The 16,669-nt window shown below is 34.8% G+C and overlaps 1 protein-coding gene across 1 annotated transcript in view; it reads left to right on the forward strand.

Moving 5' to 3' along the window:
- The window catches only part of NAV3 (neuron navigator 3), a 366,296-nt gene that overhangs the window by 108,240 nt on the left and 241,387 nt on the right, over nucleotides 1–16,669 (forward strand). Inside the window, exons 4-5 of the mRNA XM_039235544.1 lie at nucleotides 13,639–13,711; nucleotides 16,168–16,351. Of these exons, the coding sequence (XP_039091475.1) occupies nucleotides 13,639–13,711; nucleotides 16,168–16,351 (257 nt within the window). The remainder of the gene's footprint in view (nucleotides 1–13,638; nucleotides 13,712–16,167; nucleotides 16,352–16,669) is intronic.

A 16,669-nucleotide genomic window follows, 5' to 3' on the forward strand; every position in this document is an offset into this window, starting at 1 on the left:
AACTGAAACAGGCTCCAGGCTCTGAGCCGGCAGTCAGCACAGAGCCCGACGCGGGGCTCGAACCCACGAACCGCGAGATCATGACCTAAGCGAAAGTCGGACGCTTAACCGACTAAGCCACCCAGGCGCCCCGAAATGATGCCAAATCCTAAAGCAAGTGACAAATGAATAAATTTAAAGTCTGTGTAGAAGACTTTAAAAAAAAGCTTTTAAATGTTTGTTTATTTTTGAGAGAGAAACAAAATGCTTGCAAGGGAGGGGAAGAGAGAGAGGGAGACAGAAACTGAAGCAGGCTCCAGGCTCTGAGCTGTCAGCACAGAGCCCGACGAGGGGCTCAGACCCACGGACTGCAAGATCATGACCTGAGTTGAAACCGGACACTTAACAGACTGGGCCACTAAGGCACCCCCTTTGTAGAAGATTTAACATGGGAGAAGAATGAGGGTACATTTTCCTTTGTGTCACGTCACAAGGGGATATGATTGTGTGAAATGTGGGTATCTGAAAATAGATTAAATAGAAATTGAAGGAATTCATCATAACATAGTTTCAGAGTATTAGAGAATAATAATGTGCACTTTTCCATGAGATTCTCTAATTATATTACCTTAAAATACAAAAAAAAATCATTATGTTGTTTTGAAATAGATGAAGAAAATTTACCAGTAATTCTTTCAAATGGGCCAAAGAACACATATTTAAGAGAAATATGAACTTGTTCTTGTACCGATTTATTAGCATAATTTCTGAGAGATTTTGATTCATGTTTATTCCAAGTCTCCAAGTCATAGTTATTTTTTCTTAATAAGCTGAGACTAAACACATCCTGAAAAACAGAACTCAGTTTGAAGGAGCTTATTTGACACTATATTTAACCGTACCCAAAGATGAAGTTCCTGATATGGATAGCACCTGTTGAGTAATTTCTAGGTGGGTGGTATCAGAATTCAAAAATATATGCTGCATGCCACACTTTGGTGAGATTACACGAGGAAATAAATTAGTAAACTATAAATACTAGGAATGTCCAGAATGCCTAGCAGATTAAAAATAGCAGAAAAATGCCCAACATGTATTTGAAATGCAGAAACACAAGTGCTAAGTTCTTAGACAAAAATGTAAGACACGTTGGGGAAAAGTTGTTTTGAAGACAAATTTTCCTTTATTTTAAAATAGACCATTACATTTAAGGATCTTCACAAATGTTGTAGAGGGATTAGAAAATGTGGTTATGTGAAGTAGGCAAAAATTCTGATTCTACGGTATAGCTGAGGATCTGACCAATGTGCTTCACAGCTTGCCCTTCCTTTTTGCCGGCTCCTCCCATTGTCTCACGGTAAGAGCTCAACTGATTTCAGCCACAACTTTCAGTCTTCCTTTGAACATAACATGTTGTTTAAAGTTTTCTGAGATGGTGATTTGGGGAATGCTTATCCCTATGCCTCTTACCCCTTTTTGTTCCAAAAAAAAAAAAAAAAAGAGAGAGAAAATAGGTTCATTCTCCCTTAATTCTCCAGTTCACAGTCCCACAGCATTGTGACTTCCAGAAAAATACCATTATGTATTTTATTGGCACCTTTATTCCATTTCAATAGTTTACACTTATCTGGACAGTGAAACTCTTCTTCCCGCTAAAAATGTTTGGTACTTTTATCAGTCTTTTGTCCTTTAAGGTTTTAATTATTTTAGTCACTGCTTGTAATTGGTTCTCTTTTAAAGGATCTATTTAGGTAAGATAAGAAGATGAGGCTTCTAACCAAATAGGGAAGAGATAAAATATTGGAATGCTCTTAAAGGTTTAATAAAACCTTATAAATGGCACACTGCAGGCTTCTAGCACTATGTATGACTCAGAGGAGTGGAATATTGCTAAGTTAGTCCATTCACATGATCCCCGACCATTTTTGAAACTGTTCATCTTCTGGAATGGCTGGAAAAAGATAGCTTAATGAAGACAAATGCTTTACTACAAATATAGCTCTGATCTCTAACGAAATGCTAAATGGAAATTTCTACTTTGTAGTTTTCATAGAGGCTCATACCTTGGAACAAAAGCATAAACTACCTAGCACTAGGAAATTTATACTTAAGTTATTAGAATATTCTGATGATTTTTTAAATTTTTTTCTTGATGATTTTTAAAACTGAGTGTGCCTCTAGAAGTTGCTCTATGTACTAGCATTTAAAGTTCAAATGAAGGAATTGAAATAACAGGAAGGATTGGACAGGGGGTTGTTCAGTTGGAAACAGTAGTCACTGGAAATCTTTCTGACTGGGTGACCCGGGAAGAATATTCAGTGAATGCTCAGTCTCTGGTCATTTCTGCAGTGAGAAAATCAGCCCAATAGAACTCTGAATTGCTAGATTGATTAACAAAACACCAAAGACCCTGGCTCCTGTTCAGTATTTTAGAGAGATATTTGGGGTTTAACTCTATATAGCTCTTTAAAAGTATATTTATTCATAGTAAGGTAAGAAATATATTTCCTAAATTATATTAAATCTAATTTATGAAGAACAGTAATAGCATGAGATTTATATTTTTTATGGGAGTTGTCTGGTCTGCCATTATATTAAATAAATGTTGGGGCACCTGCGTGGCTTAGGCGGTTGAGCATCCGACTTTGGCTCAGGTCCTGATCTTGCAGCTCATGAGTTCCAGCCAACTCATCAGGTTCATTGCTGTCAGCCTTTCAGCATGGAGCCTGCTTTGGATCCTCTGTGCCCCTCTCTCTATCTCTCCCCTGCTTACGCTCACCCAAAATTAAATAAATATTAAAGAAGTTAAATAAATGTTGAAAATAAAAGAATGCTTTTCTGCATTAACTTTATATTATATATATTATATATATTATATTAACTTAATATAATTTATATTATAGAATACACATTTTAAATGTTCTCATGAATATCAATATTTAAATTAGTTTGTGCTATTAGTAGGACAAATAGAAATTGAAATAAAGTGGGATTCCTGGGTAGCTCAGTTGGTTAGGCATACAACTCTTGTTTTCATTTCAGGTCATGATCTCACAGGTCGTGGGATAGAGCCCTGCCCGCATCAGGCTCTGTGCTGACAGTGCTTCAGATTCTTTCTCTTTCTCTCTGCCCCTCCTCCACTCACATGTGCGATCCCTCTTTGTCTCTCAAAAAGAAATAAACTTTAAAAATACAAAGGAATTGAAATAACATAACTAATTTTACAAGTTATTTTATTTTATTTTTTTAATTTTTAGAGAGTGTGAGAGCAGGGGAGAGGGACAGAGGGAGAGAATCTTTTTTTTTTTTTTTTCCCCAAATAGTTTATTGTCAAATTAGTTTCCACATAACAGTGCTCATCCCCACAGGTGTCCTCCTCCATGCCCATCCCCCCTCCCCCCCACATCCATCAGTTCTCAGTTTTTGTCAGCATTCAAGAGTCGGGAGAGAGAGAATCTTAACGCAGGCTCCACGTTCAGCACAGAACCTGGCTGGAGCTCTGTGCCAAGATCCTGGAATCATGACCTCAGCCGAAATCAAGAGTCAGACACTCAACCAACTATCCAGGCACCCCTTTCATTTTTTAACAAAGAATTTTTTAAAATAAAGTAATAATTTTGAATTGGATTCTGGATTCTGTGTAATTTGTTTTTCTTTCTTTTAGGGGAGAATATTATATATACTTTTTAATTTTATTTGAGGAAAATTAGTAAGTCTTGCATATGCATATATAATAACCATTGTGAATTATAGTAGATATTTTAACTATATATTTGAATATCAACCACTTTCTTAAACATTTAGCATGTTCTTTATCCTGATACTTTTAACTTAAATACTGTTAAAGGTTTCCTACCACTTGGCCAATAACCCAGTAAATACAAGGTACAATCATACCTAGTATTAGATAGCATATTTTGTAACAATCCTTTCATAAATTTAGTTTTTATTACCTTCAAAAATCTAGTCTTTTTCAAAAGTTCTTACTGCTCCGTGGTTTTCAATCCCCTTCTTGAAATTTATTAGAAAATTACCACTTACAGGGATACCTGGGTGGTTCAGTCGGTTAAGCACTGGACTTTGGCTCAGGTCATGATCTCACCATTCATGGGTTGATCCCTGTTTCGGGCTCTGTGCTGACACCTCGGGGCCTGGAGCCTGCTTCGGACTGTGTCTCTCCCTCTGTCTCTGCTCCTCGCCTGCTCACACTCTGTTTCTCTCTCTCAAAAATTAAAAAAAAAATTAAAACAATTTTCAAATTATTATTTACAGTAATCAATGGTAAAAGACATAACAGTAGAATAATTTTAAACACCAGTAGCTTGGCAAATAATATACAGAGATATGAGACCACTTTAATAAGAACTGTAATATTTTTATTTAAAAACCTATTAGATTAAATAATTCTCTAAAAGTAACTTCTATAAAAAGAGAAAAAGGAAATGAAATAGGGAGACTCTTACTCATCTGATCTCAGTATAATCATTTGAAAAGTTTATCGTGAATGAGATAAATTATTGGAAAATCAGTAGACATGCCCAAGGTAATTGTTTTATGAATTATATTTAAATGATTTTAGTATAAAGTCAGTTAAACGGACACGTGTGGATAGACACAGACAAAAATACATGAAATGCCTTTGAAAAATCATATCGCCCAATTGATTGTGTTAGCTGTATTTCAAACCTAGCAAAACATTTTGTGACATATCAAAGAAACCAAATTGTACAGTGTTCAGCAATATTAGCATCACTTACTGATTGACCTTAATGATTAAATGTCAGCCATGTGTATTGGGTTCTGTGCTAGATGATCGGCTTACATTTTTTACTTAGTATCGCAGCAAACCTGCAGAAGAATGGGGTCTCCCTGAGCCTCCTTGTAGAAGAACCAGTGTTTGGTCTCCTATCTATTTGAGTCTAGACCAGATTGCTTTTAAACTTATTAATAAATGAGCTTAACAGAAGAATTAAAGTCTTGATTTTCAGCCTCTCCACTCCTCTTTCTATTCTTCCTCCTATCTCTCACTTTCTTCTTTAATGTTTTGGTTCCTCTTTCTTCCCTACCCTCAAACTTGTAATATAAATTATTTTTCTTTAGTACCATACTTGTTTTTCCTATCCGTGGAAAGAATATAAACTTTGGTTAGTTTAGGAGAGGGTGTGGGCATGTGAGATAAATAATGGTGTATAGGTTTGTGGTAAAATTATGCATTTGGCAAATAATTATTATATGTAACTTTAGTCCTATATGTAAGTAAGCATTATTTAAGTTTAGAACTGTTTTACAACCTCATAGTAAAAGATTAAGATTCTTTGTTTTGTTTTGTTTTCTGAAACTGAAAAGTAAGAATTCATTAAAACCCACAGAGTATATCTTCAGGTCAGTGAATACTGATGTAATCTTTATAATTTTATATTTATAAAAAAATTAAACAATGCTCATTATTCTTTAGTTACCAAGCCAGTTAGAATAGAATTTTGAAGAAAAATAGTTTTTATCTGATAAAATACTAATGGATTTCCCATATCTATATCCATACTTATATATATATATGGATATTATATATATACACTATGCATATCCATCTGTCTAATCATACTTACACACATAGATTCTGTTAAAGCATTTCTACTAAGGATATAATATAATATATATTAGATATATCTATGTATGTGTAGATGGACACACATATACACATACACAGATGCCTACTATGGACCTGGGCTCTTTATAAACATCTTTAATCCTCATATATTATGTGGAAAATATTTTTAATCCCATTTCATGGATAAGGAAACAGACACTTCAGGAGAGTAAAAACTGCCAATTTCTTACATTGTATAAACTCCATAACTCGAATGCAAACCCAGTTTTACTTGACTTTTTTTTTAATTTTTAACATTTTTTTTAATGTTTTATTTATTTCTGAGAGAGAGAGAGACAGTGTGAGCAGGGGAGGGTCAGAGAGAGAGGGAGACACAGAATCTGAAGCAGGCTCCAGGCTCTGAGCTGTCAGCACAGAGCCGGACATGGGGCTTGAACCCACGATCCGTGAGATCATGACCTGAGCGGAAGTCAGACACTTAGCTGACTGAGCCACCCAGGTGCCCCCTTGACTGAAAAACTTTTAATTATTATACTTTACTGCTTAGTTAATAAACTGACTCCTTGCATCTAATCACAGACCACTCCACATAAGAACAAAGGGAAGAGTGAAACAAAATGACTGTCATCTACCCTTCTCCCTATCCCACAACACACAGTAACTTGAAATGGAAAAGGGAAGCTTGTGGGTTAGCATTGCAGTGATATGAGGCACCTAATTAAACTGTATGTTTTACCTCCCCTTCCCAAAGACTTAAAACAAAACCCAGAGAGCAAGGCCTGGAAATGTGCCTGCACACAGATCCCTGCTCACCCTTAGCCTTGCTAAAGTTTTGATGTCTGCTGCTCTGTTGAGTCGAAAATTGTATTGATGGAGCACCTGGGTGCCTCAGTCAGTTAAGTGTCCAACTTAGGCTCAGGTCATGATCTCACAGTTCATGGGTTTGAGCCCTATGTTGGGCTCTGTACTGACAGCTCAGAGCCTGGAGCCGGCTTCAGATTCTGTGTCTCCCTCTCTCTCTTCTCCTCCCCCTCTGTTCCCTCTCTCTCCTTCTCTCTCTCTCTCTCTCTCTCCCCTCCCTCCCTCTCAAAAATAAGCATAAAAATTTTAGAAAAGATAATTGTATTAATTACCTCTGGCTGCTGTTACAAATTATCACAAACTTGGTGGCTCAAAGCAAAAGAAATTGAAACTCGCACAGTTCTGGAGGCTAGAAGTCTAAAATCAGTATTGCAAGGTCAAGGTATCAGCAGTTCTTTGCTCCATCCAGAAGCTATAGGAGAAATCCATTCCTTGCTCTTCTAACTACGGGTGACTGCCGGTGTTCTTTGGCCTGTGGCCACATCAGATATTCTGTATATTAATATGCCAGAATACAAAAGTACATTGTATATTTGAGAATTAATTTGGAAGCATTTAAACTTTGTGAACTTCGAATTTGTGTAGAACAAGTGGATTTTGCATACTCTTTTTGTCTTTACCTTCATACTACATAATTTCATTTTTACATTCAACCAGATATTTGTTGAGCACCTATTTTGTGCCAGGCACTATGTCCTGGCTGCCTGTCAATCATGTAGAGCTTGAATCAGAGGCTGGAAATGTCTTAGTCAGAATGTCGAAATCACTTGGAGGTACCTGGGTGGCTCAGTGGGTTAGCATCTGACTTAAGCTCAGGTCATGATCTTGCGGTTTTTGAGTTTGAGCCCTGTGTCAGGCTCTGTGCTGACAGCTAGCGGCCTCTAGCCTACTTTAATTCTGTGTTTCCTTCTCTCTGTGCCTCCCCATTCATCCATTCATCCATTCATGCGCTCGTTCTCTCTCTCTCTCTCTCTCTCTTCCCCTATCTATCTATCTCTGTCTCAAAGTAAATGAACATTTAAAATTTAAAAAAATTTAATGTTTAATAAATGTCTGTTTTTGAAAGACAGAGAGAGAGCTTGAATAGCGGAGGGGCAGAAAGAGAGGGAGATGCAGATCTGAAGCAGGCTCCAGGCTCTGAGCTGTCAGCACAGAACCTGACACAGGGCTTGAACTCACAAACCAGGAGATAATGACCTGAGCTGAAGTCAGATGCTTAATGAACTGAGGCACCCAGACACCCCTAAAAATTTCTTTTAAATGAATGTCTAAATTATAGTGGTAGAAAGCTTAGTGTGGTAGAAAGTGCAAGTTCATTGGAGACTGACAGGATTGAATTTGAATTCTGGCTCTTCTAGTTTTTAATGGTGAAAATTTGTTAAAAGTACGTCATCTTTCCAAGTCTCTATTGAATAGAAAAAATATATATAAAATTTACTGGATTTGATTCTGAAGATGAAAAGGGTTTTGCATTTGGAGTAAATAACCTATGTGCTTAAAACTCTGTATGAGCTCCCTTTGCTAGATCATTGAGAAGTGGAGGAACAAGTGGCTTCTACACCATTTTCCCTGCTTCCATTCTTGACATGTAGTGTAGGGTTTTTCCAAATGCAGTTTTTTGCCTAGTATATTGTGAAGGCAATATGTTAAAAATGACATTTTAAAATGAAATACACTAAGTATAATTTTGAAAAGTCAGAGAGCATTGGAGAGAGCATAAGTAGAAAATGATGTGTGAAAGTTTTATTACTGTCAATGAATCTGTGTATGTGCTGTGTGATCATGCCTTCAAAGCAACACTGAGCATTTCTTTCTTTTTGCCTAAAATACACCATTAGTTCCCTGGGCCTTGAGATGAGCCCAGACTCCCACCAGGGCATGGGAGGCGTTTTCCAACACGGCTCTGTCTATCTCGATGGCCTCGTCTCCTGCCACAGATTCTCCAGATTTCAAGGTGCTTATTCCTGGAGTCCCTTCTGCATGATCTTTCCTCCCATTCTGAATCTTGAAACTGATAGAGGGGTATCGGCTATTGGAGTAGCCTTTTTTCACATTGGTAAACAATGAAATTGTGAAGAAAGATTTAGGTGAAGTTAACTGTCAGCATTCTCGGCTATTCTAAATTCTTTGTCAGCCCTTGACTTATGATGTTTCTCAACCACGGCCAGTTCCGACAGCGCTCCTTCCTTGGATTTACCTCATACCATTTCCTCTTATTTGGTTAATGCTTCTTAACCTTTCAGGGACTAGCTCAGTCTTCCTTTTAAGGAGAAAAATGTGAGGGTTAATGACATGGGCTCTGGTTTTGATATATTCTCTCTTAGTGACTTTGAGCTTGTCAATTTAATGCTCTGAATAACATCTTTCTCCGTATAAAATGGTATAGTAATGGCAAATTCAGATGAAGATATCTTTGTAACTAGGTTAGGTAAGGCTTAGTTACTAATAACTTTCTCCTTTCCTAACTATCTGACCTCTGGTCAGGAATAAGCCCTTGTTCATGCTTCTCCAGAAGTCTCTGTTTTTCTGACCATAACATTTTTTTGCATTACATTGGAATTGCCTCTCTCTCCTATAAAACTGTATGTTTTTAAGGACTCAGACACATTCAATGAACAATTAATTGTTAAGTAAGTGAATCCAAATAAACATTAAGAATTTTAGTCAATGCAAAAACATGACTGCATTTTTTAAAATTCTCCAGATGAATTTATATATGATTAAAACCTTTGGCTAAAATTTATATTACTATTTGAATTCTGTGATAGGACAGGAGTTCATTCACACTGAGCAATTTTACCTATTTTTTTAATTGAAATCACATTTATTTAGTTTATATAGTGATACTACCAGCACACATTTATAATGAAAAAATAGGATGTGTAGTTAATCAAAAATATCACATGTCACAAGAGAATGTACCATCCAGAGATAACAAAAGTTAAATTTAGTTTTTATTCTTCTAGACATTCTCTATGTATGATTCATAACAGCATTATCTAGCACTTCAGACATGTCCTAACTGGGATGCATTGCATTTGTAGAAAGAACTCAAAGTTTGAAGTATTAGGTCTGCTACCTGGTTTACCGTTATTTAACTTTTTATATTGTGGTTTCAGAATCCAGGGGGCAACAGAGGCACTTCAATTCTAGCTCAAATTCAGCTCTGTAAACATAACTGCATAATACTTCCTCAAACATCCTTATGAGCAATTTTGATCTTGGTCTCTCTAATAGGCATGCCTGGTCCTTCTTCTGATACTTGTCTACTTTATCAAAATCAGACTTAGCCTTCAAGTTTAAATGATACTTCATTTATGAAGCCTTTCCCATATCTGTAGTGAAAATTGATAAGTCCATTCTCTGTATTGCCATAATGTATTGTTTATAATTCTTTTTTTTATAATTTATCATATTATGCCTTGTGTTGTGGTGATTTATGAATCTTCTTTTTGTCTCCAGCTATTTTACAAACTCACAAAGGCAAAGACTTTATAATTCACTTTTGTATCCCTTCACCATCTAGCAGAGCTCTTTGCATGTAATAAACAATCAATAGTTGCTGAATGAATCTGTCATTCATTGTTAAGTGTTGGTGCCAAGGTTAAATTTAATGACAAACTATAAAATTGATCTTCATCATACCCAGATAGTTAGGACCGGAATAGAAACTACTGACGTCTAAAAATATGAACCAATTTTCCATTGAATTTGTGTCTTCAATAAAGAAAACACACAGCAGTCCATTTTTGTATTTATTCAAGGAAAATTATCATTTTGTTTAGGCTTGTGATAGCCTTCACAACCACCACCATTGTCTTAAACACTATTATCATTCACTTAATTGCCTGCAACAGCCGCCCATCAATTTTCTGTACTTCTATCCTTGTATACCTATATTTTCAATAGAATAGGGACTGATCATTTTATTTTTATTTTTAATTGAAGTAAAACCTACATAAAAAAGTGTAAAGTACTCTAATAGGAATTGAGATAAAACAAACATAGGAAGTATATACAATACTCTAATCTCAAGTATATAGCTGATAGCTTTTTTAACATGTATACACCTATGTAGTCACACTCAGACCAAAACAAAGGACACTTTCAGCATGTCTGTTCCCCTCCTGCAGATTTCCAGACTGTACCCTTCCAAAGATCATTACTGTTCTGATTCTGTTTTCATTATTTACTTTTGCACATCTTGAATTTTATGTAAATTGAGGACAAAAAGTATTTATTGGCTTCTTCTGCTCACCTTTATATGAGATCTTCTCTGGAGGTCATTTATGAGATCTCTGGAGGTCTGTTGCTTAATCTGTAAAGAGGAGGGTAGGCTGATCCTGGGAGCTAAAATTTGACAACAAATTGATCAATGTTCAGCCCCAGCCCACAGAATTTCTGGTTTGTATTGTTTGGATATAAACAGTCAGGCACAGAGAAATAATATATTTTTAAAAATCCCAAAGATAATTGAACCTGTAGACTCTGAATCAAATGATCTCTCTCTCCCTCTGTCTTTCTCTGTCTCCTTCCCCTTTCCTCCCCGTTCACTCCTTTTCTCTCCCCCTGCCACCCCACCGCTTCTTTCTTCCAGAAGTACAGGGATGGACTGGCTACCACCCCTTTTTACCTCTATTCTTCTTTAAGTGTGCACTGAGCACCTATCAGATACTAAACACCATATTAGGTTGCTGAAACTACATGAGTCAACAAAACATAGTTCCTATGTTCCAGGGGCTTAAAGTCTCAAAAAACCCTATGTCTGAATATAGAAACAAGTATCATTGAATACATTATAATAAAGTAGGCTTTAATAATCATACTGGAAATTAAGTATTCAAGTAATTGTTCCGTTGCTGTTATTTAACGGCTGTACCTGTAATGCAGAAGTGAATTAACTATCTTGAATTGTTGGTACTCATATGAATAACTGTAAAGGAGTATCCAAAAATGTTGAATGCCTCTGATAAATAGATATATAAGGTATGTAGATTTCCAATATATTTTTTTTTCTCTACTCTTTTAAGACCCTTTTATTTTCCCTTTCTAATTTGTGGTGCATGCTGAATGAGTTCTTGGTCTCTAATACCCACTCCAGGCACCAGTTTGTTTTTTAAGTGGTTTAAATGGTAGCCCCCACCCAAAAACAAATATATATATATATATATATAATATATATGTATGTATGTATACATACATACATGCATACATAGACTCTATTAGCCTTTTGAGGTTCTTGCAGTGAATTAATTAATAAAAGTAACTGAAGTTTAGGTGATTATAACCTGTGAACATTTTGCAGTAAATTACATATGTTTGGACCAGGAATCTTCCTATTTTATGTAAAAAGTATATACTTGCTATGGAATTAACAACAAGATTATTAGGGCAAGCATTTAAAAATCTTCAGTTCAGGTCTCTTTCTCAGTATTAGACCACAGTAATTATTCAGTGAGTTTCTTTTACTTGTTTGTAATGGTCCTGAAAAAAAAATCGTTTAAAAGACATTTTAGATGAATACAGTAGAACATCCTTTTTTTTCCCATTTCTTTTCCTTCCTCCTTGATTCCTTCCTTACACAATCTTAATTTATAGTAGCAAAGTGAAATGTAAGGAAAGGATGTAAAATATATTTCAACCTCTTAGCATTATTGGATATTGAGATGCTAATGAGCAAAACAAAGTCTGTTTGGTCATGTAGGACTCAGTGACTTCAAATCTATTGTGTTTTTTCAGTAGAATAGTTTCAATAAAACTTGCTTTTTGTGTTTTAGTAAAACTTGTTTTGAAATAAATTCATAAAAAAATCATTTTACATAAAGAAAATATATAGATCTTGGCTACAATCATTTTTAAGCAAAGAATATCTAATTGAATGTTACTAATTTAGTTTTGCATAAAATTACATTTAAAATTGAATGCAAATTGTCCATTTTATAAGGACATATTTTTAATTTCTCTTTTTTTCTTTTTATTTTCTCTAAGAGACATTTTGACCTTGCTGGGAAGCTAAGCTAGTGAGGACATTGGCAGAACTTTGTATGTCCATATGCATAGATTTGGATGAGAATTTAATATGACAGAAAACAATACCTTGCCAAGGATTAACTTTAAATCTTCTATTTACTTTAGAATTCTGAGATTTATGGAATACCAAAACAACCCGGGGAGATGACTCATAAAGAACTAGAATTTTCTAGTTTCCTACACTCTTTTACAAATTCTTAGCTGTTTAACTTTGTTGTATAACATGATGGTCAGTATTGAGGTCAACCTGTAAAGTAACATAAATCAATTGTTTGGGTTTTGTTTCTTTGTGTTTTATGTTTTTTGTTTGCATATCATTCTAAATGGTTACAAACTGGAAATCATATCAGAATTAATTGTTTAAAAGCCATGGCATCACACTTTTTTTTAGTTGATTTATTTATTTGGAGAGAAAGACAGAGAGATCAAACAGGGGAGGGGTAGAGAGAGGGAGAGAGAGAATCCCAAGCAGGCTTCATGCTGTCTGCACAGAGCCCAGTGTGGGGCTTGAACCCATAAACCGTGAGATCATGACCTGACCCAAAAACCAAGAGACAGAAGCTTAACGAGTTGAGCCACCCAGGCACAGCACCCTGGAATCACACTTTTAAATTACGAAGGCAATACCTATATTTATTTAACTAGAGGAATATACAATTGTAGAAATACAAATACAGTTTTAAAAATAAAGCCTTGCTATGATTTCAGATGAAAATTCACTTTCTTCCTTTCATGCTGTATCAGCCCTTCTGCAGTAATTACCAAATCTCACTGATTGACTCCCAATTACCCACATCCTAACATTCTATAACTTGCATAAGCAACAGTCTTTTCTTGTATGGATGCTTTAGTTGAGACTTATTTGTGAAGCTCAAAATGCAAATTTATGTTAAGTAGGTGGGTTGCTAACATGTAAGAACGCTATTCTTGATCCGGCCTCTATGAATTGTTTGTAAATACCACACTGGACAATGCAAGCTTTATATTCATTCTACAGTTACCCCAAATAATTCTTGTGAAACTCTGGTAGAGATCTCTAGTATGAAATGAATGTAAAATATTCATTCTTTCTTTATCTTACTCTCTGGTTTCATTTTAGCTCATTTGTTTATTTAAAAATAACCCTCTAAGTTGCTTTTTCACTGCTTTTCATGTTACAGATTGAAAATGTTGATGCCTGCCTTAGTTTTCTAGCAGCCAGAGGAGTAAATGTTCAAGGTCTATCTGCAGAAGGTAAGAAAAGACATAGTTGTCACAAATAACACACAAGCTTGTAAAAAAAATTTTTGTATTACAAGAAGTACAAAGTGGGAGTACATAGCTTATTAATATATAAAGGAAATCAGTAAAGTTTCCTAAATAGAAACATAAATGCAATGGTTATTAATCTCTGCTTTAATTACTTACATATGTTCCATATTTTTGCTAAAACTGTCATTTACTTGAATAATGTATGGGAGGTGTAGATTAACAAAATATCTTTATGTTATTACCAGTGTGTAGTATTTTGAAAGTCTTAAGTAGAGTAATAGATGTATACATAGATAATGCTGTATAATAGATAGACCTAAATACAAGTAAAAATAGTATAATTAATTTGAAAATATTTTATTGATATTTCTATAACATCACATTGGTAGTCCTAGTTGAAATATTTGGTAAGTTTAAATTAATTTTCATGAGGTCTTAAATAATTAACACTAATAATATTTAATATCTGTTATATGTAAAAGCTTTAAAGTCATTAAAGGCTTAAAAAGTCATCTCTATAATTAAAATTTAGAAAAGTGGAAAAAAATTGAATTGGTTCTGTTACTTTTTTATGAAACATTTTCTTTTACATATATTTTTAGGAAAACTTTTCAAGGATTATTAATTAAATCTGGGAAATACCTAGTCTTTTGAGATCAGAATTAACAAAAACCATTTTATTAGAATGTTAATTTATATACAAAAAATCTGCTTAATAACGATAAATACTCTGACAATTTAGGTTGGTTAGTGTTTCTACTGTGATTATATGCTCTGAATAGACTTTCCCCCACACATACTAGAAATATCATACAACTCTGTTTTAGAAATTTCCATTAGTAAAAGGAATTATGTGTCTTCTGAAATACAGTGAACATTTAGTAGAATTATTGAGTTTCCCTGATGTTTTTTCTATATTTACTTTTTGTTATTTTACACTTCCTTTATCTTCTACATTTATATGATATGTTGTATAATATTAAATTACTCATTTGGTGGCCAACAAGTTTAGGTTCAAAACAGAATACATGGTTGTGCAATTTAGAATAAAAGTTGATAAAGTTTCCCAGGAAAATATTCTACTTTTTTAGTGGTTAAAAGCAGGTTAGAAAGGCTCCCATTTGTTCATTTTATGCCTAAGGCCTCTTCCTTCTCATGGGACATCACCCATTGGTCTTCATTTATCTTTTAAAAATATATGAATGTTCTAAATGATTTTATAAATTAATTAAATATGCTTAGTAATAAAATGAGAGATTTTTAAAACCTCTAAGATCATCCAGGGGTACATGGGAACATTAATACTTTCTTACTGTAGCCTTATACCGATCAGACTAACTCTTCTATATCATGGCCACTGTGAGAAGGTTTGCAGGGGTGAATGAATAATATACATTATTCATGGTGAATGAATAATGCCACTGTGGACTCCTTGTGACATTTATAAACCATCAGAGCAAGAAATCAGAAAAGTTTGTAAACATCCCTAAACTACAAAAAAGAGACATAAAACCTTGACCTCACCGGACGATGTACTTTATTGCTAACAGCACATTTTATTTAGAATATGATTATAGGTTTCATAGCTTTATTTCAAACTTTACTTCCATCTCTACTCCTAAGTTTTAATTTATAACTGCAAGATTAAAAAAAAAAAAACCTAGATTCAGAGTTTAACTCGCTTTGCACATTTAATTTTAATTCAATATTAGAAAAGTTTATACAGGAACTTGACGTATTAGAACTAGGAAATACATATTTACATTTAATCAGTTATGTTATCTAATATCACAAGGCAGCTGATCTTTGTTATTTATTAATATGTAATGTAAGTTAAAAATTAATACTTATGTCTACTTCATGATATATGCACTTGCTGTCTCTATTTCTAGAGAGAGATAGACATTTTAATAAATTGATCGTTGGGTGATTTAGGAGGACTGCTGTAAATCCAGCTGCTGTCACAAAGTACACCCACACCATCATGATATATAATGCAGGACAACCAACATTTAAGTCACTTTCTTCCTCCATTTCAGAGCCATTTCTATGTTGGTAACAGCTGTGTATTTGTGAGGGCAGCAGAGTTCTAAATCAAATGATTGGCACAAGACAGAGAGCCCATCCATTTCTAGGGAGAAGGAAACTAGAAAAATTACAGTTTAGGATTAGCAAAGAGCACTGCTCATCCAACTTTTGTTCTCTGTACCCTCCATCCCCTGACTCTGTCCCTGAAGCTCCAAGCTATTCGGAAATGTTATGTGTCAGAAATTCAAAAATGCTTGACTCTGTGACTGAGAGACTCTAGTTGCATTTCCCTCTTCACAGATTTCGTCTAAGACGATGGCAACTAGATTTTCAGTTGTAAAAAATAAAAAGGAAAACCACATTTCGTTTGTATATGTTTTTACTGTTTTTATATTTTCCCTTTGATACAGAAATAAGAAATGGAAACTTAAAAGCCATTCTAGGGCTGTTTTTCAGTTTGTCTCGCTACAAGCAGCAACAACACCATCAGCAACAATATTACCAGTCCTTGGTGGAGCTTCAGCAGCGAGTCAGCCACGCCTCCCCTCAGGCGGAAGCCAGTCAGGCCAAAACCCAACAAGATATGCAGTCCAGGTAAGGAAGCGAAGCAGTGATGTGTTTGAAATTAACTGGTCTAGATACGACTCATTTTTAAATGAGTTTTTTGTTTGTGAGTTTGAAAACCCTATTTATGGAGTTGAATCAGTGTTAGAATATTATTCGACTAATGTTGTAGAAGTTTGGGTTGGATGAGCACCATTTATCACTTTGGGGATGAAATATTTGTGTTTGTTTTCCAAACATGATTGTGGTTTGTATCAAAGTTTGTGAAATGTCTTTCTTGTAAGTGATGTGGCAGGTTATTTCCTTCTGCAAATTATGACTTAGGATGTGTCATTGACTCCTCATCTC

The sequence above is a fragment of the Hyaena hyaena genome, unplaced genomic scaffold (genome assembly GCF_003009895.1).
Source record: "Hyaena hyaena isolate Hyena2069 unplaced genomic scaffold, ASM300989v1 scaffold_99, whole genome shotgun sequence".
Classification (NCBI taxonomy): Eukaryota; Metazoa; Chordata; class Mammalia; order Carnivora; family Hyaenidae; genus Hyaena; species Hyaena hyaena.